The sequence below is a fragment of the Carcharodon carcharias genome, chromosome 8 (genome assembly GCF_017639515.1).
Source record: "Carcharodon carcharias isolate sCarCar2 chromosome 8, sCarCar2.pri, whole genome shotgun sequence".
In the NCBI taxonomy this organism is placed as follows: domain Eukaryota; kingdom Metazoa; phylum Chordata; class Chondrichthyes; order Lamniformes; family Lamnidae; genus Carcharodon; species Carcharodon carcharias.
The window spans coordinates 108,853,837-108,880,292 of record NC_054474.1 but is presented as its reverse complement, the minus strand read 5'-3'; the positions used below and the strand labels follow the sequence as shown (position 1 = coordinate 108,880,292).

Genomic DNA, 26,456 nt, shown 5'->3' with positions numbered 1-26,456 from the left:
ATCTCCCTTTCCACTTTCCCCTCATCCCGTCGCCCTTTCCCTTCGCCCCTCGACCTTTCCCCTCAACCATTAGCCTTTCCCCTCACCGCATCGCCCTTTCCCCTCAACCGTCCCCTTTCCCCTCGCCCGTCGCCATCTCCCCTCACCCGTCGCCCTTTCCCCTCGCCCGTCACCCATCTCGCTTTCCCCTCGGCCATGTCCTTTTGCCCTCACCCATGTCCCTTTCCCCTCGCCCGTCTCCCTTTCCCCTCCCCCGTCTTCCTTTCCCCTCGCCCGTCTCCCTTTCCCCTCGCCCGTCTCCCTTTCCCCTCGCCCGTCTCCCTTTCCCCTCGCCCGTCTCCCTTTCCCCTCGCCCGTCTCCCTTTCCCCTCGCCCGTCTTCCTTTCCCCTCGCCCGTCTCTCTTTCCCCTCGCCCGTCTCTCTTTCCCCTCGCCCGTCTCTCTTTCCCCTCGCCCCCTCGCCCTTTCCCCTCGCCCCGTCGCCCTTTCCCCTTTCCCCTCATCCCGTCGTCCTTTCCCCTCGCCCGTCTCCCTTTCCTCTCGCCCGTCGCCCTTTCCACTCGCCCGTCACCCTTTCCCCTCGCCCGTCACCCTTTCCCCTCGCCCATCACCCTTTCCCCTCGACCCTCTCTCTTTCCCCTCGACCCTCTCTCTTTCCCCTCGCCCGTCTCTCTTTCCCATCGCCCGTCTCTCTTTCCCCTCGCCCGTCTCTCTTTCCCATCGCCCGTCTCTCTTTCCCCTCGCCCGTCTCTCTTTCCCCTCGCCCCCTCGCCCTTTCCCCTCGCCCCGTCGCCCTTTCCCCTTTCCCCTCATCCCGTCGTCCTTTCCCCTCGACCCGTCGCCCTTTCCCCTTGCCCATTTACTTTTCCCCTCTCCCATCGCCCTTTCCCCTCTCCTGTCGCCCTTTCCCCTCGCCCCTTGCACCTTTCGCCTCGACCTTCAGCCTGTCTTCTCGCCCCAGCGCCCTTTCCCCTCACCTATCTCCCTTTCCACTTTCCCCTCATCCCGTCGCCCTTTCCCTTCGCCCCTCGACCTTTCCCCTCAACCATTAGCCTTTCCCCTCACCGCATCGCCCTTTCCCCTCAACCGTCCCCTTTCCCCTCGCCCGTCGCCATCTCCCCTCACCCGTCGCCCTTTCCCCTCGCCCGTCACCCATCTCGCTTTCCCCTCGGCCATGTCCTTTTGCCCTCACCCATGTCCCTTTCCCCTCGCCCGTCTCCCTTTCCCCTCCCCCGTCTTCCTTTCCCCTCGCCCGTCTCCCTTTCCCCTCGCCCGTCTCCCTTTCCCCTCGCCCGTCTCCCTTTCCCCTCGCCCGTCTCCCTTTCCCCTCGCCCGTCTTCCTTTCCCCTCGCCCGTCTCTCTTTCCCCTCGCCCGTCTCTCTTTCCCCTCGCCCGTCTCTCTTTCCCCTCGCCCCCTCGCCCTTTCCCCTCGCCCCGTCGCCCTTTCCCCTTTCCCCTCATCCCGTCGTCCTTTCCCCTCGCCCGTCTCCCTTTCCTCTCGCCCGTCGCCCTTTCCACTCGCCCGTCACCCTTTCCCCTCGCCCGTCACCCTTTCCCCTCGCCCATCACCCTTTCCCCTCGACCCTCTCTCTTTCCCCTCGACCCTCTCTCTTTCCCCTCGCCCGTCTCTCTTTCCCATCGCCCGTCTCTCTTTCCCCTCGCCCGTCTCTCTTTCCCATCGCCCGTCTCTCTTTCCCCTCGCCCGTCTCTCTTTCCCCTCGCCCCGTCGCCCTTTCCCCTCGCCCCGTCGCCCTTTCCCCTTTCCCCTCATCCCGTCGTCCTTTCCCCTCGCCCGTCTCCCTTTCGCCTCGCCCGTCTCTCTTTCCCCTCGCCCGTCTCCCTTTCCCCTCGCCCGTCTCCCTTTCCCCTCGTCCGTCGCCCTTTCCCCTCGTCCGTCGCCCTTTCCCCTCGCCCGTCACCCTTTCCCCTCGTCCGTCGCCCTTTCCCCTCGCCCGTCGCCCTTTCCCCTCGCCCGTCGCCCTTTCCCCTCGTCCGTCCCCATTTCCCCTCGCACTTCGCCCTCTCCCCTCGCCCGTCGCCCTTTTCCATTTCCCCTCGCCCATCTCCCTTTCCCCGCACCCATGTCCTTTTCCCCTCGCCCGTCGCCCTTTCCCCTTTCCCCTCGCCCATCTCCCTTTCCACTTGCCCATCTCTCTTTCCCCTCACCCGCCTCTCTTTCCCCTCGCCCGTCGCCGTTTCCCCTCGCCCGTCACCCTTTCCCCTCGCCCCGTCGCCCTTTCCCCTCGCCCGTCTCTCTTTCCCCTCGCCCGTCTCCCTTTCCCCTCGCCCGTCTCCCTTTCCCCTCGCCCGTCTCCCTTTCCCCTCGCCCGTCTCCCTTTCCCCTCGCCCGTCTCCCTTTCCCCTCGCCCGTCTCCCTTTCCCCTCGCCCGTCTCCCTTTCCCCTCGCCCGTCTCTCTTTCCCCTCGCCCGTCTCTCTTTCCCCTCGCCCGTCTCTCTTTCCCCTCGCCCGTCTCTCTTTCCCCTCGCCCGTCGCCCTTTCCCCTCGCCCGTCGCCCTTTCCCCTCGCCCGTCACCCTTTCCGCTTGCCCGTCACCCTTTCCCTTCTCCCCTCGCACCTTTCCCCTCGACCTTCAGCCTGTTTCCTCACCCCAGCACCCTTTCCCCTCACCTATCTCCCTTTCCCCTTTCCCCTCATCCCGTCACCCTTTCCCCTCGCCCGTCATTCTTTCCCCTCGCCCATCGCCCTTTCCCCTCGCCCGTCATTCTTTCCCCTCGCCCGTTGCCCTTCCCCCTCACCCGTCACCCTTTCACCTCGCCCCGTCGCCCTTTCCCCTCGCCCCGTCGCCCTTTCCCCTTGCCCATTAACTTTTCCCCTCGCCCATCGCACTTCCCCCTTATCCGTCACCCTTTCCCCTCATCCGTTGCGCTTTCCCCTCGCCCATCTCCCTTTCCCCTCGCCCGTCTCCCTTTCCCCTCGCCCGTCACCCTTTCCCCTCGCCCGTCTCCCTTTCCCCTCGCCCGTCTCCCTTTCCCCTCGCCCGTCTCCCTTTCCCCTCGCCCGTCTCTCTTTCCCCTCGCCCGTCTCTCTTTCCCCTCGCCCGTCTCTCTTTCCCCTCGCCCGTCGCCCTTTCCCCTCTCCCGTCGCCCTTTCCCCTCGCCCGTCGCCCTTTCCCCTCGCCCGTCGCCCTTTCCCCTCGCCCGTCGCCCTTTCCCCTCGCCCGTCGCCCTTTCCCCTCACCCGTCGCCCTTTCCCCTCACCCCGTCGCCCTTTCCCCTCGCCCGTCTCCCTTTCCCCTCGCCCGTCTCCCTTTCCCCTCGCCCGTCGCCCTTTCCCCTCGCCCGTCGCCCTCTCCCCTCGCCCGTCGCCCTTTTCCTTTTCCCCTCGCCCATCTCCCTTTCCCCTCGGCCATCTCTCTTTCCCCGCGCCCATGTCCTTTTCCCCTCGCCCGTCGCCCTTTCCCCTTTCCCCTCGCCCATCTCCCTTTCCACTCGCCCATCTCTCTTTCCCCTCACTCGTCTATCTTTCCCCTCGCCTGTCACCCTATCCCCTCGCCCGTCACCCTTTCCCTTCGCCCCTTGCACCTTTCCCCTCGACCTTCAGCCTGTTTCCTCACCCCAGCACCCTTTCCCCTCACCTATCTCAATTTCCCCTTTCCCCTCATCCCGTCGCCCTTTCCCCTCGCCCCTCATCCTTTCCCCTCGCCCCGTCGCCCTTTCCCCTCGCCCCGTCGCCCTTTCCCCTCGCCCCGTCGCTCTTTCCCCTCGCCCCTCATCCTTTCCCCTCGCCCCGTCGCCCTTTCCCCTCGCCCCTCATCCTTTCCCCTCGCCCCGTCGCCCTTTCCCCTTGCCCATTTACTTTTACCCTCGCCCATCGCCCTTTCCCCTTGCCCGTCACACTTTTCCCTCGCCCGTCGCACTTCCCCCTCACCCTTCACCCTTTCCCCTCATTCGTCGGGCTTTCCCCTCACCCGTCTCCCTTTCCTCTCGCCCGTATCTCTTTCCCCTCGCCCGTCTCTCTTTCCCCTCGCCCGTCTCTCTTTCCCCTCGCCCGTCTCTCTTTCCCCTCGCCCGTCTCTCTTTCCCCTCGCCCGTCGCCATTTCCCCTCGCCCGTCGCCATTTCCCCTCACCTGTTACCCTTACCCCTCGCCCGTCGCCCTTTCCCCTCGCCCGTCGCCCTTTCCCCTCGCCCGTCGCCCTTTCCCCTCGCCCGTCGCCCTTTCCCCTCGACCCGTCGCCCTTTCCCCTTGCCCATTTACTTTTCCCCTCTCCCATCGCCCTTTCCCCTCTCCTGTTGCCCTTTCCCCTCGCCCCTTGCAACTTTCGCCTCGACCTTCAGCCTGTCTTCTCGCCCCAGCGCCCTTTCCCCTCACCTATCTCCCTTTCCATTTTCCCCTCATCCCGTCGCCCTTTCCCTTCGCCCCTCGACCTTTCCCCTCAACCGTCCCCTTTCCCCTCGCCCGTCACCCATCTCGCTTTCCCCTCGGCCATGTCCTTTTGCCCTCACCCATGTCCCTTTCCCCTCGCCCGTTGCCCTTTCCCCTCGCCCATCTCCCTTTCACATTTCCCCTCGCCCGTCGCCCATTCCCCTCTCCCGTCACCTTTTCACCTCACCCGTCGCCGTTTGCCCTCACCCATCTTCCTTTCCCCTCACTTATCTCCCTTTCCCCTTTCCCCTCAGCTGTCGGTCTTTCCCGTCACCTGTCGCTCTTTCCCCTCATTCTGTCGCCCTTTCCCCTCATTCCGTCGCCCTTTCCCCTCGCCCGTCGCCCTTTCCCCTCCCCCGTTGCCCTTTCCCCTCGCCCCTCACTTTTTAACCTTTCCCCTTGCCCATCACTTTTCCCCTCGCCCGTCACCCTTTCCACTTTCCCCTCAGCCGTCGCCCTTTCCCCTCGCCCGTCACCCTTTCCCCTCGCCCGTCACCCTTTCCCCTCGCCCGTCGCCCTTTCCCCTCGCCCGTCGCCCTTTCCCCTTGCCCATCACTTTTCCCCTCGCCCGTCACCCTTTCCACTTTCCCCTCAGCCGTCGCCCTTTCCCCTCGCCCATCTCCCTTTCCCCTCGGCCATCTCTCGTTGCCCTCGCCCATGTCCTTTTCCCCTCGCCCATGTCCTTTTCCAATCACCCATCACCCTTTCCCCTCGCCCATGTCCTTTTCCAATCACCCATTGCCCTTTCCCCTCGCCCATCTCTCTTTCACATTTCCCCTCACCCCGTCACCCTTTCCACTTTCCCTTCACCCGTCACGCTTTGCCCTTGCCCGTCGCCCTTTCCCCTCACCCCTCACCCCTCACCTGTTGCTCTTTCCCCTAACCCATTGCTCTTTCCCCTCAACCGTCGCCATTTCCCCTTGCCCATCTCTCTTTCCCCTTTCCCCTTGCCCTGTCGCCCTTTCCACTCGCCCGTCGCACTTTCCCCTTGCCCGTCATCCTTTCCCCTCATCCATCGCGCTTTCCCCTCACCCGTCACCCTTTCCCATCACCCGTCACCCTTTCCCTTCGCCCCTCGCCCTTTCCACTCGACCATTACCCTTTCCCCTCGTCGTCACCCTTTCCCCTCGTCGTCACCCTTTCCCCTTGCCCGTCTGCCTTTCCCTTCACCCCTCGCCCTTTCCCCTCACCCCATCGCCCTTTCCCCTCGCCCCATCGCCCTTTCCCCTCTCCCATCTCCCTTTCCCCTCGCCCCGTCGCCCTTTCCCCTTGCCCATCACCCTTTCCCCTCACCCGTCGGCTTTTCCCCTCGCCCGTCGCCATTTCCCCTCACCCCTCACCCCTCACCCGTTGCTCTTTCCCCTAACCCATTGCTCTTTCCCCTCACCCGTCCCCATTTCCCCTCGCCCATCTCTCTTTCCCCTTTCCCCTTGCCCCGTCGCCCTTTCCCCTTGCCCATCGCACTTTCCCCTCACCCGTCTTCCTTTCCCCTCATCCATCGCGCTTTCCCCTCACCCGTCGCCATTTCCCATTGCCCTACACCCTTTCCCATTGCCCGTCACCCTTTCCCTTCGCCCCTTGCCCTTTCCCCTCGACCATTAGCCTTTCCCCTCGCCCCATCGCCCTTTCCACTCGCCCGTCGAACTTTCCCCTCACCCATCGCCCTTTCCCCTCACCCGTCATCCTTTCCCCTCATCCATCGCGCTTTCCCCTCTCCCGTCGCCGTTTCCCCTCTCCCTACACCCTTTCCCATCACCCGTCACCCTTTCCCTTCGCCTATAGCCCTTTCCCCTCGCCCGTCACCCTTTCTCCTCGCCCGTCGCCCTTTCCCCTCAGCCGTCGCCCTTTCCGCTCACCCGTCGCCCTTTCCACTCGCCCGTCGCCCTTTCCGCTCACCCGTCGCCCTTTCCACTCGCCCGTCACCATCTCCCCTCACCCGTTGCCCTTTCCCCTCGCCCGTCGCCGATCTCCCTTTCCCCTCGCCCATCTCTCTTTCACATTTCCCCTCACCCTGTCACCCTTTCCACTTTCCCCTTACCTGTCACGCTTTGCCCTCGCCCGTCGTCTGTTCCCCTTGCCCATCTCCCTTTGCTCTAGCCCATCTCCCTTTCCCCTTCCCCTAACCCGTCGCCCTTTCCCCTAACCCATCATCCTTTCCCCTCGCCCCGTCACCCTTTCCCCTTGCCCATCACCCTTTCCCCTCACCCGTCGGCTTTTACCCTCGCCCGTCGCCCTTTCCCCTCATCCATCGCACTTTCCCCTCGCCCGTCACCGTTTCCCATCGCCCTACACCCTTTCCCATCACCCGTCACCCTTTCCCTTCGCCCCTCGCCCTTTCCCCTCGACCATTAGCCTTTCCCCTCGCCCCATCGCCCTTTCCCCTCACCCGTCACCCTTTCCCCTCATCCATCGCACTTTCCCCTCGCCCGTCACCGTTTCCCATCGCCCTACACCCTTTCCCATCACCCGTCACCCTTTCCCTTCGCCCCTCGCCCTTTCCCCTCGACCATTAGCCTTTTCCCTCGCCCCGTCGCCCTTTCCCCTCACCCATTGCCGTTTACACTCACCCTACACCCTTTCCCATCACCCATCACCCTTTCCCTTCGCCCCTAGCCCTTTCGCCTCACCCGTCACCCTTTCCCCTCGCCCGTCGCCCTTTCCCCTCGCCCGTCACCCTTTCCCCTCGCCCGTCACCTTTTCACCTCGCCCGTCGCCATTTGCCCTCACCCGTCTTCCTTTCCCCTCACCTATCTCCCTTTCCCCTTTCCCCTCAGCCGTCGCTCTTTCCCCTCGCCCGTCGCCCTTTCCCCTCATCCCGTCACCCTTTCCCCTCGCCCATCGCCCTTTCCCCTTTCCCTCACTCTTTCCCCTTTCCCCTCGCCCGTCGCCCTTTCCCCTCGCCCGTCACCCTTTCCCTTCGCCCCTAGCCCTTTCCCCTCGCCCATCACCCTTTCCCCTCGCCCGTCGCCCTTTCCCCTCGCCCGTCGCCCTTTCCCCTTGCCCATTTACTTTTCCCCTCGCCCATCGCCCTTTCCCCTCGCCCGTCTCTCTTTCCCCTCACCCGTCACCCTTTCCCCTCGCCCGTCTCTCTTTCCCCTCGCCCGTCTCTCTTTCCCCTCGCCCGTCTCTCTTTCCCCTCGCCCGTCTCTCTTTCCCCTCGCCCGTCTCTCTTTCCCCTCGCCCGTCTCTCTTTCCCCTCGCCCGTCTCTCTTTCCCCTCGCCCGTCTCTCTTTCCCCTCGCCCGTCACCCTTTCCCCTCGCCCGTCACCCTTTCCCCTCGCCCGTCACCCTTTCCCCTCACCCGTCACCCTTTCCCATCGCCCCTCGCACCTTTCCCCTCGACCTTCAGCCTTTCTCCTCGCTTCAGCGCCCTTTCCCATCTCCCATCTCCCTTTCCCCTCTCCCGTCACCTTTTCACCTCGCCCGTCGCCCTTTCCCCTCTCCCGTCACCTTTTCACCTCGCCCGTCGCCCTTTCCCCTCTCCCATCTCCCTTTCCCCTCTCCCGTCACCTTTTCACCTCGCCCGTCGTCCTTTCCCCTCACCTGTCGCCCTTTTCCCTCACCCATCACTTTTTCCCCTCGCCCGTCGCCATTTCCCCTCGCCCGTCGCCATTTCCCCTCGTCCGTCCCCATTTTCCCTCGCCCTTCGCCCTCTCCCCTCGCCCGTCGCCCTTTCCCCTTTCCCCTCGCAAGTCACCATTTCCCCTCACCCGTCTTTCTTTCCCCTCGCCCGTCACCCTTTCCCCTCACCCGTCACCCTTTCCCTTCGCCCCTCGCACCTTTCCCCTCGACCTTCAGCCTTTCTCCTCGCTTCAGCGCCCTTTCCCGTCTCCCATCTCCCTTTCCCCTCGCACGTCACCATTTCCCGTCACCCGTCTCTCTTTCCCCTCGCCCGTCACCCTTTCCCCTCACCCGTCACCCTTTCCCCTCGCCCCTCGCACCTTTCCCCTCGACCTTCAGCCTGTCTCCTCGCCACAGCGCCCTTTCCCCTCACCTATCTCCCTTTCCCCTTTCCCCTCATCCCGTCGCCCTTTGCCCTCGCCCTTCATCCTTTCCCCTCACCCCGGCGCCCTTTCCCCTTGCCCATTTACTTTTCCCCTCGCCCATCGCGCTTTTCCCTCGCCCGTCGTCCTTTCACCTCGCCCGTCGCCCTTTCACCTCGCCCGTCGCCCTTTCACCTCGCCCGTCGCCCTTTCACCTCGCCCGTCGCCCTTTCCCCTCGCCCGTCGCCCTTTCCCCTCGCCCGTCGCCCTTTCCCCTCGCCCGTCGCCCTTTCCTCTCACCTATCTCCCTTTCCCCTTTCCCCTCATCCCGCCGCCCTGTCCCCTCGCCTGTCGCCCTTTCCCCTTGCCCATCGCCCTTTCCCCTCGCCCGTCGCCCTTTCCCCTCGACCGTCGCCCTTTCCCCTCGCCCGTCTCCCTTTCCCCTCGCCCGTCTCCCTTTCCCCCGCCCGTCTCTCTTTCCCCTCGCCCGTCTCTCTTTCCCCTCGCCCGTCTCTCTTTCCCCTTGCCCGTCTCTCTTTCCCCTCGCCCGTCTCTCTTTCCCCTCGCCCGTCTCTCTTTCCCCTCGCCCGTCTCTCTTTCCCCTCGCCCGTCTCTCTTTCCCCTCGCCCGTCTCTCTTTCCCCTCGCCCGTCTCTCTTTCCCCTCGCCCGTCTCTCTTTCCCCTCGCCCGTCTCTCTTTCCCCTCGCCCGTCTCTCTTTCCCCTCGCCCGTCTCTCTTTCCCCTCGCCCGTCTCTCTTTCCCTTCACCCGTCTCTCTTTCCCCTCGCCCGTCACCCTTTCCCCTCACCCGTCACCCTTTCCCTTCACCCCTCGCTCCTTTCCCCTCGACCTTCAGCCTTTCTCCTCGCTTCAGCGCCCTTTCCCCTCACCCATCTCCCTTTCCCCTCTCCCATCTCCCTTTCCCCTCTCCCATCTCCCTTTCCCCTCTTCCATCTCCCTTTCCCCTCTCCCGTCGTCCTTTCCCCTCGCCCGTCGCCCTTTCCCCTCTCCCGTCGTCCTTTCCCCTCACCCGTCTCCCTTTCCCCTCTCTCATCTCCCTTTCCCCTCTCCCATCTCCCTTTCCCCTCGCCCGTCACCCTATCCCCTCGCCCGTCACCCTTTCCTTTCGCCCCTCGCACCTTTCCCCTCGACCTTCAGCCTGTCTCCTCGCCACAGCGCCCTTTCCCCTCACCTATCTCCCTTTCCCCTCACCTATCTCCCTTTCCCCTCACCTATCTCCCTTTCCCCTTTCCCCTCATCCCGTCGCCCTTTGCCCTCGCCCTTCATCCTTTCCCCTCGCCCCGGCGCCCTTTCCCCTTGCCCATTTACTTTTCCCCTCGCCCATCGCGCTTTACCCTCACCCGTCGTCCTTTTCCCTCGCCCGTCTCCCTTTCCCCTCGCCCGTCTCCCTTTCCCCTCGCCCGTCTCCTTTTCCCCTCGCCCGTCTCTCTTTCCCCTCGCCCATCACCCTTTCCCCTGGCCCATCACCTTTTCACCTCGCCCGTCGCCCTTTCCCCTCACCTGTCGCTCTTTCCCCTCACCCGTCGCCCTTTCCCCTCACCCGTCGCCCTTTCCCCTCACCCGTCGCCCTTTCCCCTTGCACGTCGCCCTTTCCCCTCGCCCATCGCCCTTTCCTCTCGCCCTTCTCTCTTTCCCCTTTCCCCTTGCCCCATCGCCCTTTCCACTTTCCCCGTGCCCGCCACCCATTCCCCTCGCCCGTCGCCCTTTCCCCTTGCCCATCTCTCTTTCCCCTTTCCCCTCGCCCCGTCGCCCTTTCCCCTCACCCGTCACCGTTTCCACTCGCCCGTCACCCTTTCCCTTTGCCCCTCGCCCTTTCCCCTCACCCCATCGCCATTTCCCCTCGCCCGTCACCCTTTCCCGTCTCCCGTCACCTTTTCACCTCGCCCGTCGCCGTTTGCCCTCACCCGTTTTCCTTTCCCCTCACCTATCTCCCTTTCCCCTTTCCCCTCAGCCGCCGTTCTTTCCCCTCACCTGTCGCTCTTTCCCCTCGCCCGTCGCTCTTTCCCCTCCCCCGTTGCCCTTTCCCCTCGCCCCTCACTCTTTCCCCTTTCCCCTTGCCCGTCACTTTTCCCCTCGCCCGTCACCCTTTCCCCTCGCCCGTCGCCTTTTGCCCCAGCCCGTCAGCCTTTCCCATTGCCCCGTCGCCCTTTCCCCTTGCCCATTTCCTTTTCCCTTCGCCCGTCGCCCTTTCCTCTCGCCCGTCGCCCTTTCCTCTCGCCCGTCGCCCTTTCCCCTCGCCCGTCGCCCTATCCCCTCGCCCATCGCCCTTTCCCCTCACCTGTCGCCCTCTCCCCTCGCCCATCGCCCTTTCCCCTCGCCCGTCGCTCATCTCCCTTCCCCCTCGGCCATCTCACTTTCCCCTGTCCCATCTCCCTTTCCCCTCGCCCGTTGCCCTTTCCCCTAGCCAGTCACCTTTTCCCCTCACCCATCGCCCTTTCCCCTCACCCGTCGTCCTTTCCCCTCACCTATCTCCCTTTCCCCTTTCCCCTCGCCCGTCGCACTTTCCCCTCGCCCGTCGCACTTTCCCCTCGCCCGTCGCCCTTTCCGCTCGCCCGTCGCCCTTTCCACTCGCCTCTCGCCATCTCCCCTCACCCATTGCCCTTTCCCCTCGCCCATCTCTCTTTCACATTTCCCCTCACCCCGTCACCTTTTCCACTTTCCCCTCACCTGTCACGCTTTGCCCTTGCCCATTACACTTTGCCCTCGCCCGTCGTCTGTTCCCCTCGCCCATATCCCTTTGCTCTTGCCCATCTCCCTTTCCCCTTTCCCCTCGCCCCGTTGCCCTTTCCCCTAACCCGTCACCCTTTCCCCTCGCCCCGTCGCCCTTTCCCTTGCCCATCACCCTTTCCCCTCACCCGTCGGCTTTTCCCCTCGCCCGTCGCCCTTTCCCCTCACCCCTCACCCCTCACCCGTTGCTCTTTCCCCTAGCCCTTGCCACAACTGAACAGATCTTTGCTTTGTCCTCCATGTTTACGGGAGGATGGGGGCTGGTGAACACATTTGGCTAGTTTGCTAGCATGTGGATTAGAAATAATGCCAATAGCATGGGTTTGATTCCCATTCCAGCTGAGGCAAACGTGGGACCTGCCTCCTCACCCTGCCCCTGACAGTAGAATGCAGTGGCAAACCAGCACTGACAGGAAACTGTCAAGAGAATGGATGAAGCACAAGCAGACAATGAGCCAAGGAGCTGCCTTTGTGCAGAACACACCATAGTATCTAAGGAAGGATAGATTTGCATTGGAGATGGTACAGTGAAGGTTCCCTAGATTAGCCCCTGGGATGAGGAGGGTTGTCCTATGATGAGAGGCTGAGTAAATAGGGTTTATGTTCTCTGGAGATTAGAAGAATGAGAGCTGATCCCATTGAAACATTCAATGGTTTGATAGGGTAGATGCTGAGATTGTTTCCTCTGATCGGGGAATCTAAAACTCAGGGTCACAGTCTCAGGATAAGGGGCTGATCATTTAGGACTGAGATGAGGAGAAATTATTCCACTCAAAGGGTTGTGTATCTTTGAAATTCTCTACCCCAGAAGGTTGTGGATGCTCTATTGTTGAATATATTTACGTCTGGAGGAGACAGATTTTTGGTCTCACTGGAAATTAAGGGCTATGGAGAGCAGGTGGGAAAGTAGAGCTGGAGCCCAAGATCAGCCATGATGGTATTAAATGGCGGAGCAAGCTATGTATGCTGTTTGGTCTACTCTTGCGACTATTTCTTGTGTTCTTAGTGATGATCTGTCTGTGTTTTCTCCTTAGGCAGACTATGAGGTAACCCCAGATGAAAAGCGAAAGGATTGTGGTCAGTGTCTGGTGGACAAGTTTCTAAATTCCCAGGTATGAAATTGCCTCCATTCCTACCCCTCTAAACCTGCTTGAAAACACAGATGGAGCTAACAGTGTTAGTTATGTTGTGTGAAATGGTGACTGACTCCTGATGCTCTGGGTACAGTTAAAGGGATTGGAACCATAACAGCTTTTCACACAGACCGTGGCTGAGACACAAGGCAGGCTGACGTTCATCTCTACAATGAGTCATATTTTGATGCCAAAAGGAGATTTGAAATGAAGGTTCTCTGGTGCTGAGCTTGTCTTTTTTTTCTCTTTAGTCTCCTGATTATATTTTGGAGGTACCCAACAGCCTGAGCAGCCACTGTTCACAAGAGCTGCAAAATGGAGCCTGCAAGGAGCTCTTCAAGGAGTGTGACAAGTGAGTGTGCCTGAGGGAAGTTGATCTCCAGCTCCTGGAGTTGATCAACAGTCAAATCAATGTCTCAAGTTGTTCAGGACGATAACAGCTGTTTTTATTGTTCCTATCAATACAATAACAACTTCCTTTCATATAGCGCCTTCAGCACAGTGAAATAACCCCACAAGGGCATTAACCAGCAAAGTTTGACATCAGGCTGCATGAGATCTATGGACAAGGTTTGTGAAAAAGTTAGGTTTTAAGGAGTGTTTTAAAGGAGAAGAGAGAGGTGGAGAGGTTTAGGGAGGGAATTCCAGAGCTTGGGGCCCAGGCAGCTGAAGGCACGGCCGCCAATGGTGGAGTGATTAAATTCAGGAAAGTTCAAGAGGCTGGAATTAGAGGAGTGCAGATATCCGAGGGGGTATTGTGGGGCTGGAGGAGATTACAGAGATAGGGAGGAGAGAGGTCATGGAGGGATTTGATAACAAGGAGGAGAATTTTAAAATTGACATGTTGTTTGACCAGGAGCCAGTGTAGGTTAGTGGCACAGGGGGTGAAAGGGGAACAGGACTCAGTGTGAGTTCGGACATGGGCAGCAAGTTTAAAGAGCAGAGAATGTGAGAGAGCAGCCAGGAGTGTGTTGGAGTAGTATGGATGAGGGTTTCAGCAGCGGAGGAGCTGAGACTGGGTCACAATTGAGAATGTTACAGAGGTGCAGTTTAGTGAGGGAGGAGATATGTTCAGGGATGCTCATTTCAGGGTTAAATGTAACACAATGTTACTACCAGTCTGGTTTAGCCTCTGGCAATAATCTGGAAGAGGGATGGAGTTGGCAGTGAGGGGTGAGTCTGACGTTTGAGTGCGAAGTGAGAGTGAGAAGTATGAAGGACAATGGGAATTAGTGGGGAAGGCAGGTGGGTGAAGAGGTTTGAGTTACCCAACTGGGATAGAGCTTGAGAGTGAGCATGTCCAGTGTGTGGGCTGTGTCCCCTAACCGTGTTGTCTATATATCAGTCGCACTCTCCCACATTGCACATTCCCTTCATCCCACAGATTGGTCCATGATTTTCTGAGTGTGGCACCTTTTGCTGATTACTTGGACAGCCCGTACTTCAATCGGTTCCTCCAGTGGAAGTATCTCGAAAGGTGAGTGCTGTCCAGTAATAAAGCACAGCCCTGCTCTCCAAAAGTGAGGGACTCTTCAGAGAATACAGGAGGAAGTCAAAATGATGCTTGCGTTTGGGAGATGTTCTGAGACTGTATCGAGGTGGAACAGGAAAAGGAGTTCCCTCTTTCTAAATATTACTGTATCAATCAGCAGTTTTCTCTCTCTCTCTCAATATGACTGTACCTGTCAGCAGTTTCCACTCTGAATGTTATTGTATCTGTCAGCAGTTTCCACTCTCTGACTATTACTGTATCTGTCAGCAGTCTCCCCGCTCTCTGAATATTAATGTGTCTCTCAGCAGTTTCCCTTTTCCCTAAATATTACTGTGTCTGTCAACAGCTCCCCCTCTCTCTATATTACTGTACCTGTCAGTAGTTCCCCATCTCTCTGAATATTACTGTATCTGTCAGCAGTTTCCTCTCTCTGAATATTGCTGTCTGTCAGCAATTTCCTCTCTCCCTGTATATTACTGTCCCTGTCAGCAATTTCCTCTCTCTCAGAATATTACTATATCTGTCAGCAGTTCCCTCTGAATATTACTGCATCTGTCAGCAGTTTCCTCTCTCTCTGAATATTACTGTCTCTATCAGTAGTTTCCTCTGTCTTTGTATATTACTGTATCTGTCAGCTGTTTTCTCTCTCTCAATAGTACTGTATCTGTCAACATTTCCTCCTCTCTGAATATTACTATATCTGTCAGCAGCTTCTCTTATTGAATATCGCTGGAGCTGTCAGCAATTTTCTCTCTCTCTGAATGTTACTGTATCTGTCAGCAGTATCTCCTTTTCTGAATGTTACTGTACCTGTCAGTAGTTTCTCCTCTTCCTGAATATTACTGTATCTGTCAGCAGTCTCGCCTCTCTGTATCTGTCAGTTGTTTCCTCTCTCTCTGAATATTACTGATTCTGTCAGCAGTCTCACCTCACTGAATATGACTGTATCTGTAAGCAGTCTCCACTCTCTGAATATTACTGTATCTGTCAGCAATTTCCCCCCTCTGAATATAACTGTTTCTGTCAGCAGTTTCTCATTTTCTGAATGATACTCTACCAGTCAGCAGTCTCCCCTCACTCTGAACATGACTGTATCCATCAGCAGTTTCCTCTCTTTCTGAATATTGCAGTAACTGTCAGCAGCTTCCTTTCTTTCTGAATATTACTGTGTCTGTCAGCAGTCTCCCCATCTCTCTGAATATTACATTATCTTTCAGCAGCTTCCTCTCTTTCTGAATATTACTGTATCTATCAGCAGTTTCACCTCTCTGAATATTATTGTGTCTGTCAGCGGTTTCCTCCCTCTGAATATGACTGTATCTGTAAGCATTCTCCACTCTCTGAATATTACTGTTTCTGTTAGCAGTTTCTCATTTTCTGAATAATACTGTATCTGTCAGCTGTCTCCCCTCACTCTGAACACGACTGTATCTGTCAGCAGTTTCCTCTCTTTCTGAACATTGCTGTAACTGTCAGCAGCTTGATTTCTTTCTGAATATTACTGTATCTGTCAGCAGCCTCACCTCTCTGAATATCACTGTATCTGTCAGCAGTTTCCTCTCTTTCTGAACATTGCTGTAACTGTCAGCAGCTTCCTTTCTTTCTGAATATCACTGTATCTGTCAGCAGCCTCACCTCTCTGAATATGACTGTATCTCTCAGAACTCTCCCCTCTCTGAATATTACGTCTGTGTCAGCAGTTTCCTCTCACTGAATATTGCTGTTTCTGTTAGCAGTTTCTCCTTTTCTGAATATTACTGCATCTGTCAGCAGCTTCCTCTCTTTCTGAACATTACTGTATCTGTCTGCAGTCTCCCCCCTCTGAAAATTACTTTATCTATCAGCCTTTTCTCTTCTTTCTGATTATTACTGTATCTGTAAGCAGTTTCCTCTATCTCTGAATATTGCTGCAACTGTCAGCAGTTTATCCTCTTTCTGAAGATTGCACTTTCTGTCAGCAGTTTCCTCTCTCTCTGAATAGTATTGTCAGTCAGCACTTTCCTCTGATTATTACTGTAACTTACAGCAGTGTCTCCATGCTTTAAATATTACTGTTTCTGTCAGCATTTTCTCCATTTCTGAATATTACTGTGTCTGTCTGCAGTCTCCCCACTCTTTGAAAATTATTGTATCTGTCAGCCTTTTCTCTTCTTTCTGAATATTACTGTATCTGTCAGCAGTTTCCTCAATCTCTGAATATTGCTGCATCTGTCAACAGTTTATCGTCTTTCTGCATGTTACTGTATCTGTCAGCAGCCGCCCTCTCTCAAATATTACTGTATATGTCAGCTGTTTTCTTTCTCTGTACATTGCTGCACCTGTCAGCTGTTTTCTCTCTCTCTCAATATTACTATGCCTGTCAGCTATTCTCTCTCTCTGAATATTACTATATCTGTCAGCAGTCTCCCCTCTCTGTATCTGTCAGCTGTTTCCTCTCGTTCTTAATATTACTGTATCTGTCAGCAGTCTCCCCTCTCTCTGAATATTACTTTATCTGTCAGCAGCTTCCTCTCATTCTGAATGTTTCTGTATTTGTCAGCAGTTTCCTCTATCTCTGAATATTACTGTATCTGTCAGCCTTTTCTCTTCTTTCCGAACTTTGATGCATCTGTCAGCAGTTTATCCTCTTTCTGAAGATTACTGTATCTGTCAGCAGTGTCCTCTGTCTCTGAATATTATTGCCATTCTGCAGTTTCCTCTGAATATTACTGTAACTTTCAGCAGTTTCTCCACACTGTATCTGTCGGTTGTTTCCTCTCTCTCTGAATATTACTGCATCTGCCAGCATTTTCCTCTACCCCTGAAAATTTCTTTATCTGTCATAAGATTGCTCTCTCTCTTAATATTACTTTATCTGTCAGCATTTCACCTCCCCTCTCTGTTACAGTATCTGTCAGTCATTTCCAGTGTCTGAAAATTACTGTATCTGTCAGCTGTTTCTTCTCTCTCTGAATATCACTGTATCTGTCGGCAGTCTCTCCTCTCTGAATATCACTGGAACTGCCAGCAGCTTCCTCTCTTTCTGAATATTACTGTATCTGTCAGCCTTTTCTCTTCTTTCTGAATATTACTGTATTTGTCAACAGGCTCCTCTGGATATCACTGGCCATGTCAGCAATTTCTCTTCTTTTTGAACATTGCTGCATCTGTCAGCAGTTTATCCTCTTTCTGAAGATTACTGTATCTGTCAGCAGTGTCCTCTGTCTCTGAATATTACTGTCATTCAGCAGTTTCCTCTGAATATTAAAGTAACTTTCAGCTGTTTCTCCACTCTTTAAATATTACTGTATCTGTTAGCAGTTTCCTTTCTTTCTGAATATTACCATATCTGTCAGCAGTTTCCTCCCATTCTGAATATTACTGCATCTGCCAGCAGTCTCCCCTCTCTGAATGTTACGTATGTGTCAGCAGTTTTCTCTCTCTGAATATTACTGTTTCTGTCAGCAGTTTCTCATTTTCTGAATATTACTTCATCTGTCAGCAGACTCCCTCCTCTCTGAAAATTACTGAATCTGTCAGCCTTTTCTCTTCTTTCTGATTATTACTGTATCTGTAAGCAGTTTCCTCTGAATATGATTGTAACTTTCAGCAGTTTCTCTACACTTTAAATATTACTGTTTCTGTCAGCAGTTTCTCCTTTTCAAAATATAATCGTATCTGACAGGAGTCTCCCTCCTCTCTGAAAATGACTGTATCTGTCAGCCTTTTCTCTTTTTTCTGAATATTACTGTATCTGTCAGCTGTTTCCTCTCTTTGAACATTACTGTGCCTGTCAGCTATTCTTTCTCTCTCTGAATATTATTGTATCTGTCAGCAGGTTCCTCTCTTTCTGAATATTACTTTTTCTGTCAGCAAACTCCCCCCTCTCTGAAAATTACTGTATCTGTCAGGCTTTTCTCTTTTTTCTGAATATTACTGTACCTGTCAGCTGTTTTCTCGCTCCCTCAATATCACTGTGCCTGTCAGCTATTCTTTCTCTCTCTGATTATTACTGTATATGTCAGCAGTTTCCTCTATCTCCGAATATTGCTGTATCTGTCAACAGTTTATCCTCTTTCTGAATAATACTGTAACTTGCAGCAGTTTCTCCACACTTTAAATATTACTGTACCTGCCAGATGTTTCTCATTTTCTGAACATTACTGTACCTGTCAGCTGTTTTCTCTCTCCCTCAATATTACTGTGCCTGTCAGCTATTCTCTCTCTCTCGCTGAATAATACTATATCTGTCAGCTGTTTCCTCTCTCTCTGAATATTGCTGAATCTGTCAGCTGTTTCCTCTCATTCTACATATTACTGTATCTGTCAGCTGTTTCCTCTCTCTCTGACTATTACTTTTTCTGTCAGCAGCTTCCTCTCATTCTGAATGTTACTGTATCTGTCAGCAGTTTCCTCCACCTCTGAATATTACTGTATCTGTCAGCCTTTTCTCTTCTTTCTGAATATTACTGTATTTCTCAACAGGCTCCTCTGGATATCACTGGCCATGTCAGCAATTTCTCTTCTTTTTGAACATTGCTGCATCTGTCAGCAGTTTATCCTCTTTCTGAAGATTACTGTATCTGTCAGCAGTGTCCTCTGTCTCTGAATATTACTGTCTTTCAGCAGATTCCTCTGAATATTACTGTAACTTTCAGCAGTTTCTACACACTTAAAATATTACTGTTTCTGTTAGCAGTTTCCTTTCTTTCTAAATATTGCCATATCTGTCAGCAGTTTCCTCCCATTCTGAATATTACTGCTTCTGTCAGCAGTCTCTCCCCTCCCTGAATATGACTGTACCTGTCAGCAGTTTATCTTCTTTCTCATGATTACTGTACCTGTCAGCTGTTTCCTCTCTCTCTCTCTCTCTCTCTGCATGTTACTGTACCTGTCAGCAGTTTCTCCAATTTCTGAATGTTACTGTATCTGTCGGTTGTTTCGTCTGTGAATATTACTGCATCTGCCAGCATTTTCCTCTCCCTCTGAAAATTTCTTTATCTGTCATAAGATTGCTTTTTTTCTTAATATTACTTTATCTGTCAGCATTTCACCTCCCCTCTCTGTTACTGTATCTGTCAGCTGTATCTTCTCTCTCTGAATATCACTTTTTCTGTCAGCAGTCTCCCCCTCTCTGACCATTACTGAATCTGTCAGCAGTCTCCTCTCTCTCTGAATATGACTGTAGCTGTCAGCTTCCTTTCTTTCTGAATATTACTGTATATGTCAGAAGTTTCCCCTCTCTGTATCTTTCAGCTGTTTCCTCTCTGAATATTACTGTATCTGTCAGCTGTTTCCCCTCTCTCTGAATATTACTGTACCTGTCAGCAGTCACCTGTCTCACTGAATATCACTGTATCTATCAGCACTCTCCCCTCTCTCTGAATATTACTTTATCTTTCAGCAGCTTCCTCTCTTTCTGAATATGACTGTATCTGTCAGCAGTCTCCCCTCTGAATATTATTGTGTCTGTCAGCGGTTTCCTGAATATTGCTGAATATTACTGATTATGTCAGCAGTCTTCCCTCTCTCTGAATATTACTTGATCTGAGAGCAGTTTCCTCTCTCTGAATACAACTGTATCTGTCAGCAGTTTCCTCTCTTTCTGAACATTGCTGTAACCATTAGCAGCTTCCTTTCTTTCTGAATAGTATTGTATATGTCAGCATTCTCCCCTCTCTGTAAATGACTGTATTTGTCAGTTTTTTCCTCTCTCTGAATATCACTATATCTGTCAGCTGTCTCATCTCTCTGAATATTACGTATATGTCAGCAGTTTTCTCTCTCTGAATATTACTCTTTCTGTCAGCAGTTTCCTCCTTTCTGAATATTACTGTATCTGTCAGCAGTTTCCTTTCTTTCTTAATATTACTGTATATGTCAGCATTCTCCCCTCTCTGTAAATGACTGTATCTCTCAGCAGTTTCCTCTCTCTGAATATTACTGTTTCTGTCAGCAGTTTCTCATTTTCTGAATATTACTGTATGTCATCAGTTTGCTCTCTTTCTGAATATTACTGTATCTGTCAGCTGTTTCCTCTCTCTCTGAATATTACTCTATCTGTCTGCTGTTTCCTCTCTCTCTAAATATTACTGTACCTGTCAGCAGTCTCCCGTCTCTCTGAATATTACTGTATCTGTTAGCAGTCTCCGCACTCTCTGGATATTAATTTATCTGTCAGCAGCTTCCTCTCTTTCTGAATATGACTGTATTTGTCAGTAGTTTCCTCTATCTCTGAATATTACTCTATCTGTCAGTCTTTTCTCTTCTTTCTGAATAAATCTGTATCAGTCAACAGGTTCCTTCCGATATCACTGGCTCTGTCAGCAATTTCTCTTCTTTCTGGATATTCCGACATCTGTTAGCAGTTTATGCTCTTTCTGAAGATTATTGTATCTGTCAGCAGTGTATTCTCTCTCTCTGAATATTACTATCATTCAGCAGTTTCATCTGATTACTTTCAGCAGTTTGTCCACACTTAAAATATTACTGTATCTGTTAGCAGTTTCCTTTTTTTCTGAATATGACCGTATCTGTTAGCAGTTTATCCACACTTAAAATAATACTGTATCTGTCAGCAGTTTCCTCTCATTTTGAATATTACTGTATGTCTGTAGTCTCCCTTCTTTGAATATTACTGTTTCTGTCAGCAGTTTCTCCTTTTCTGAATATTACTGTATCTGTCAGCAGTCCCCCCTGTCTGAATATCAATGGAACTATCAGCCCTCTCCCCCCTCTCTGAACATTACTGGATCTGTCTGCTGTTATCTTTCTCTCTGAATATTAATGTATCTGTCAGCAGTTTCCTCCCTCTGAATATTAGTGTTTCAGTAAGCAGTTTCTCCTTTTCTGAACAGTACTGTATCTATCAGCAGTTTCCTCTCATTCTGAATATTATTGTATCTGTCAGCAGTCTCCCCTCTCTGAATATCACTGTTTCTGTCAGCAGTCTCCCCGTCTCTGAACATTACTGTATCTGTCAGCTGTTTCCTCTCTCTCTGAATATTACTGTATCTGTCAGCTGTTTCCTCTCTCTCTAAATATTACTGTATCTGTCTGCAGTACCCCTCTATGAATATGACTGGAACTGTCAGCAGTCTCCCCCCTCTCTGAACCTTACTGAATCTGTCTACAGTCTCGTCTCTCTCTCTGAATATGACTGTATCTGTCAGCAGCTTCCTTTCTTTCTGAATATTACTGTATATGTCAGCAGTCTCGCCTCTCTGTATCTGTCAGTTGTTTCCCCTCTCTCTGAATATTACTGTATCTATCAGTTGGTTCCTCTCTTTCTGAATATTACTGTATCTGTCTGGAGTCTCCCCTCTCTGAATATTACTGTTTATGTCAGCTGTTTCCTCTCTCTGAATATACTGTTTCTGTCAGCAGTTTCCCCTTTTCTGAATATTATTGTATCTCTCAGCAGCTTCCTCTCTTTCTGAATATTACGGCATCTGTCAGCAATGTCCACTCTCTCTGAACATTACTTTATGTGTCAGCAGTTTCCTAAATCTCTTAATGTTATTGTATCTGTCAGCAGCTTCCTCTCTCTCTGAATATTATCTCTGCTCTCTGAATATGACCGTATCTGTCAGCTGTTTCCTCTCTCTGAATATGACTGTATCTGTCTGCTGATACCTCTATTTCTGAATATTTCTGTATCTGTCAGCAGACCCACCTCTCTGAATATTACTGTATCTGTGAGCAGTTTCCTCTCTCTGAATATTACTGTTTCTGTCAGCAGTTTCTCCTTTTCTGAATATTACTGTACCTGACGGCAGTTTCCTCTCTTTCTGAATATTACTGTATCTGTCAGCAGACCCACCTCTCTGAATATTACTGTATCTGTGAGCAGTTTCCTTTCTGAATATTACTGTATCTGTCTGCAGTCACCCCTCTCTGAATATAACTAGAACGGTCAGCAGTCTCCCCCGTCTCTGAACATTACTGAATCTGTCTACAGTCTCGTCTCTCTCTCTCTGAATATGACTATATCTGTTAGCAACTTCCTTTCTTTCTGAATATTACTGTATATGTCAGCAATCTCCCCTCTCTGTATCTGTCAGCTGTTTCCTCTCTCTCTGAATATTACTGTATCTGTCAGCTGTTTCCTCTCTCTCTAAATATTACTGTATTGTCTGCAGTCACCCCTCTCTGAAAATTACTGTATATGTCAGCAGTCTCCCCTCTCTGCATCTGTCAGTTGTTTCCTCTCTTTCTGAATATTACTGTATCTGTCCGGAGTCTCCCCTCTCTGAATATTACTGTTTATGTCAGCTGTTTCCTCTCTCTGAATATATTGTTTCTGTCAGCAGTTTCCCCTTTTCTGAATATTACTGTATCTCTCAGCATCTTCCTTTCTTTCTGAATATTACTGCATCTGTCAGCAATGTGCCCTCTCTCTGAACGTTACTGTATGTGTCAGCAGTTTCCTTTCTGAATATTACTGATTATGTCATCTTTCTGAACATTATCTCTGCTCGCTGAATATGACTGTATCTGTCAGCTGTTTCCTCTCTCTGAATATGACTGTATCTATCAGCAGTCTCCCCTCTCTGAATATGACTGTATCTGTCTGCTGATACCTCTCTTTCTGAATAATACTGTATCTGTTAGAAATCTCCCCTCTCTCTGAACATGTCTGTATCTGTCAGTAGATTACTCTCTTTCTGAACATTACTGTACATGTCAGCAGCTTCCTTTCTGAATATTACTGATTATGTCAGCAGTCTCCCATCTGTGTATATGATTGTATCGGTCAGCTGTTTACTCTTTCTGAATATCACTGTATCTATCAGCCGTCTCCGCTCTCTGAATATGACTGTATCTGTCAGCTGTTTCCTCTCTTTCTGACTATTACTGTATCTGTCAGCCGTCTCCCCTCTCTGAATATTATTGTATCTGTGAGCAGTTTCCTCTCTTTTTGAATATTATTGTATCTGACAGCAGCTTCCTCTCTTTCTGAATATTACTGTATCTGTCAGTAATCTCCCCTCTCTCTGAACATGACAGTACCTGTCAGCAGTTTCCTCTCTTTCTGAACATTAATGTATGTGTCAGCAGCTTCCTTTCTTTCTGAATATTACTGTATATGTCAGCAGTCTCCCCTCTCTGTATATGACTATATCTGTCAGCTGTTTCCTCTCTCTGAATATTACTGTATCTGTCAGCAGTTTCCTCTCTCTGTTATTACTTTATCTGTCAGCATTCTCCCCTCTCTGAATATCACTGTTTCTGTCAGCAGTTTCCCCGTCTCTGAACATTACTGCATCTGTCAGCTGTTTCCTCTCTCTCTGAGTATGGCTGTATCTGTCTGCTGATACCTCTCTTTCTGAATATTGCTGTATCTGTCAGCAGACCCACCTCTCTGAATATTACTGTATCTGTGAGCAGTTTCCTCTCTCTGAATATTATTGTATCTGACAGCAGTTTCCTCTCTCTTTGAATATTATTGTATCTGTCAGCAGCTTCCTCTCTTTCTGAATATTACTGTATCTTCCAGTAATCTCCCCTCTCTCTGAACATGGCAGTATCTGTCAGCAGTTTCCTTTCTTTCTGAAATTTACTGTATATGTCAGCAGTCTCCCCTGTCTGTATATGACTATATCTGTCATCTGTTTCCTCTCTCTGAATATACTGTTTCTGTCAGCAGTTTCCCCTTTTCTGAATATTACTGTATCTCCCAGCAGCTTCCTCTCTTTCTGAATATTATTGCATCTGTCAGCAATGTCCCCTCTCTCTGAACATTACTGTATTTGTCAGCAGCTTCCTCTCTTTCTGAATATTACTGTATCTGTCAGCAGTTTCCTCTCTTTCTGAATATCACTGTTTCTGTCAGCAGTCTCCCCGTCTCTGAATATGACTGTATCTGTCTGCTGATACCTCTCTTTCTGAATATTACTGTATCTGTCAGCAGACCCACCTCTCTGAATATTACTATATCTGTGAGCAGTTTCCTCTCTCTGAATATTACTGTTTCATTCAGCAGTTTCTCCTTTTCTGAATATTACTGTATCTCTCAGCAGCTTCCTCTCTTTCTGAATATTACTGTATCTGTCAGCAGTTTCCTCTCTTTCTGAATATCACTGTTTCTGTCAGCAGTCTCCCCGTCTCTGAATATGACTGTATCTGTCTGCTGATACCTCTCTTTCTGAATATTACTGTATCTGTCAGCAGACCCACCTCTCTGAATATTACTATATCTGTGAGCAGTTTCCTCTCTCTGAATATTACTGTTTCATTCAGCAGTTTCTCCTTTTCTGAATATTACTGTATCTGACAGCAGTTTCCTCTCTTTCTGAATATCACTGTTTCTGTCAGCAGTCTCCCCGTCTCTGAACATTACTGCATCTGTCAGCTGTTTCCTCTCTCTCTGAATATTACTGTATTTGTCAGCTGTTTCCTCTCTCTCTAAATATTACTGTATCTGTCTACAGTCACCCCTCTCTGAAGATGACTAGAACTGACAGCAGTCTGCCCCCTCTCTGAACATTACTGAATCTGTCTACAGTCTCGTCTCTCTCTCTGAATATGACTGTACCTGTCAGCAACTTCCTTTCTTTCTGAATATTACTGTATATGTCAGCAGTTTCCTCTGTCTGAATATACTGTTTCTGTCAGCAATTTCCCCTTTTCTGAATGTTACTGTATCTCTCAGCAGCTTCCTCTCTTTCTGAATATTACTGCATCTGTCAGCAATGTCCCCTCTCTCTGAACATTACTTTATCTGTCAGCTGCTTCCTCTCTTTCTGACTATTACTGTATCTGTCAGCAGTCTCCCCTCTCTGAATATTATTGTATGTGTGAGCAGTTTCCTCTCTCTTTGAATATTATTGTATCTGACAGCAGTTTCCTCTCTTTCTGAATATTACTGTATCTGTCAGTAATCTCCCCCCTCTCTGAAAATGACAGTATCTGTCAGCAGTTTCCTCTCTTTCTGAATATTACTGTATTTGTCAGTAATCTCCCCTCTCTCTGAACATGACAGTATCTGTCAGCTGTTTCCTCTCTTTCTGAACATTAATGTATGTGTCAGCAGCTTCCTTTCTTTCTGAATATTACTGTATATGTCAGCAGTCTCCCCTCTCTTTATATGACTATATCTGTCAGCTGTTTCCTCTCTCTGAATATCACTGTATCTGTCAGCAGTATCACCTCTCTGACTATTACTGTATGTGTCAGCAGTTTCCTCTCTCTGTTATTACTTTATCTGTCAGCATTCTCCCCTCTCTGAATATCACTGTTTCTGTCAGCAGTCTCCCCGTCTCTGAACATTACTGCATCTGTCAGCTGTTTCCTCTCTCGCTGAATATGACTGTATCTGTCAGCTGTTTCCTCTCTCTGATTATGACTGTACCTGTCAGCAGTCTCCCATCTCTGAATATGACTGTATCTGTCTGCTGATACCTCTCTTTCTGAATATTGCTGTATCTGTCAGCAGACCCACCTCTCTGAATATTACTGTATCAGTAAGCAGTTTCCTCTCTCTGAATATTACTGCATCTGTCAACAGCTTCCTCTCTTTCTGAATATTACTGTATCTTTCAGTAATCTCCCCTCTCTCTGAACATGGCAGTATCTGTCAGCAGTTTCCTCTCTTTCTGAACATTAATGTAAATGTCAGCAGCTTCCTTTCTTTCTGAATATTACTGTATATGTCAGCAGTCTCCCCTGGCTGTATATGACTATATCTGTCATCTGTTTCCTTTCTCTGAATATACTGTTTGTGTCAGCAGTTTCCCCTTTTCTGAATATTACTGTATCTCCCAGCATCTTCCTCTCTTTCTGAATATTACTGCATCTGTCAGCAATGTCCCCTCTCTCTGAACATTACTTTATCTGTCAGCTGCTTCCTCTCTTTCTGACTATTACTGTATCTGTCAGCAGTCTCCCCTCTCTGAATATTATTGTATGTGTGAGCAGTTTCCTCTCTCTTTGAATATTATTGTATCTGACAGCAGTTTCCTCTCTTTCTGAATATTACTGTATCTGTCAGTAATCTCCCCCCTCTCTGAACATGACAGTATCTGTCAGCAGTTTCCTCTCTTTCTGAATATTACTGTATCTGTCAGCAATGTCCTCTCTCTCTGAACATTACTGTATGTGTCAGCAGTTTCCTCTCTTTTTGAATGTTATTGTATCTATCAGCAGCTTCCTCTCTTTCTGAATATTATCTCCGCTCTCTGAATATGACTGTATCTGTCAGCTGTTTCCTCTCTCTGAATATGACTGTATCTGTCAGCAGTCTCCCCTCTCTGAATATGACTGTATCTGTCTGCTGATACCTCTCTTTCTGAACATTACTGTATCTGTCAGCAGACCCACCTCTCTGAATATTATTATATCTGTGAGCAGTTTCCTCTCTCTGAATATTACTGTTTCCGTCAACAGTTTCTCCTTTTCTGAATATTACTGTATCTGTCAGCAGTCTCCTCTCTCTGAATATCACTGTTTCTGTAAGCAGTCTCCCCGTCTCTGAACATTACTGCATCTGTCAGTTGTTTCCTCTCTCTCTAAATATTACTGTATCTGTCTGCAGTCACCCCTCTCTGAATATGACTAGAACTGTCAGCAGTCTCCTCCCTCTCTGAACATTACTGAATCTGTCTACTCTCCAGTCTCTCTCTCTGAATATGACTGTATCTGTCATCAACTTCCTTTCTTTCTGAATATTACTGTATATGTCAGCAGTCTTCCCTCTCTGAATATTACTGCATCTGCCAGCATTTTCTTCTCCCCCT

At 51.1% G+C, this 26,456-nt stretch overlaps 1 protein-coding gene across 2 annotated transcripts in view; it reads left to right on the top strand.

The window, feature by feature from the left end:
- grk6 (G protein-coupled receptor kinase 6) overlaps positions 1–26,456 on the top strand; it is a 655,919-nt gene that overhangs the window by 444,419 nt on the left and 185,044 nt on the right. For both annotated transcript variants that reach the window (XM_041194284.1, XM_041194282.1), the window contains exons 4-6: positions 12,150–12,227; positions 12,500–12,600; positions 13,633–13,725. In XM_041194284.1, the coding sequence (XP_041050218.1) occupies positions 12,150–12,227; positions 12,500–12,600; positions 13,633–13,725 (272 nt within the window). The remainder of the gene's footprint in view (positions 1–12,149; positions 12,228–12,499; positions 12,601–13,632; positions 13,726–26,456) is intronic.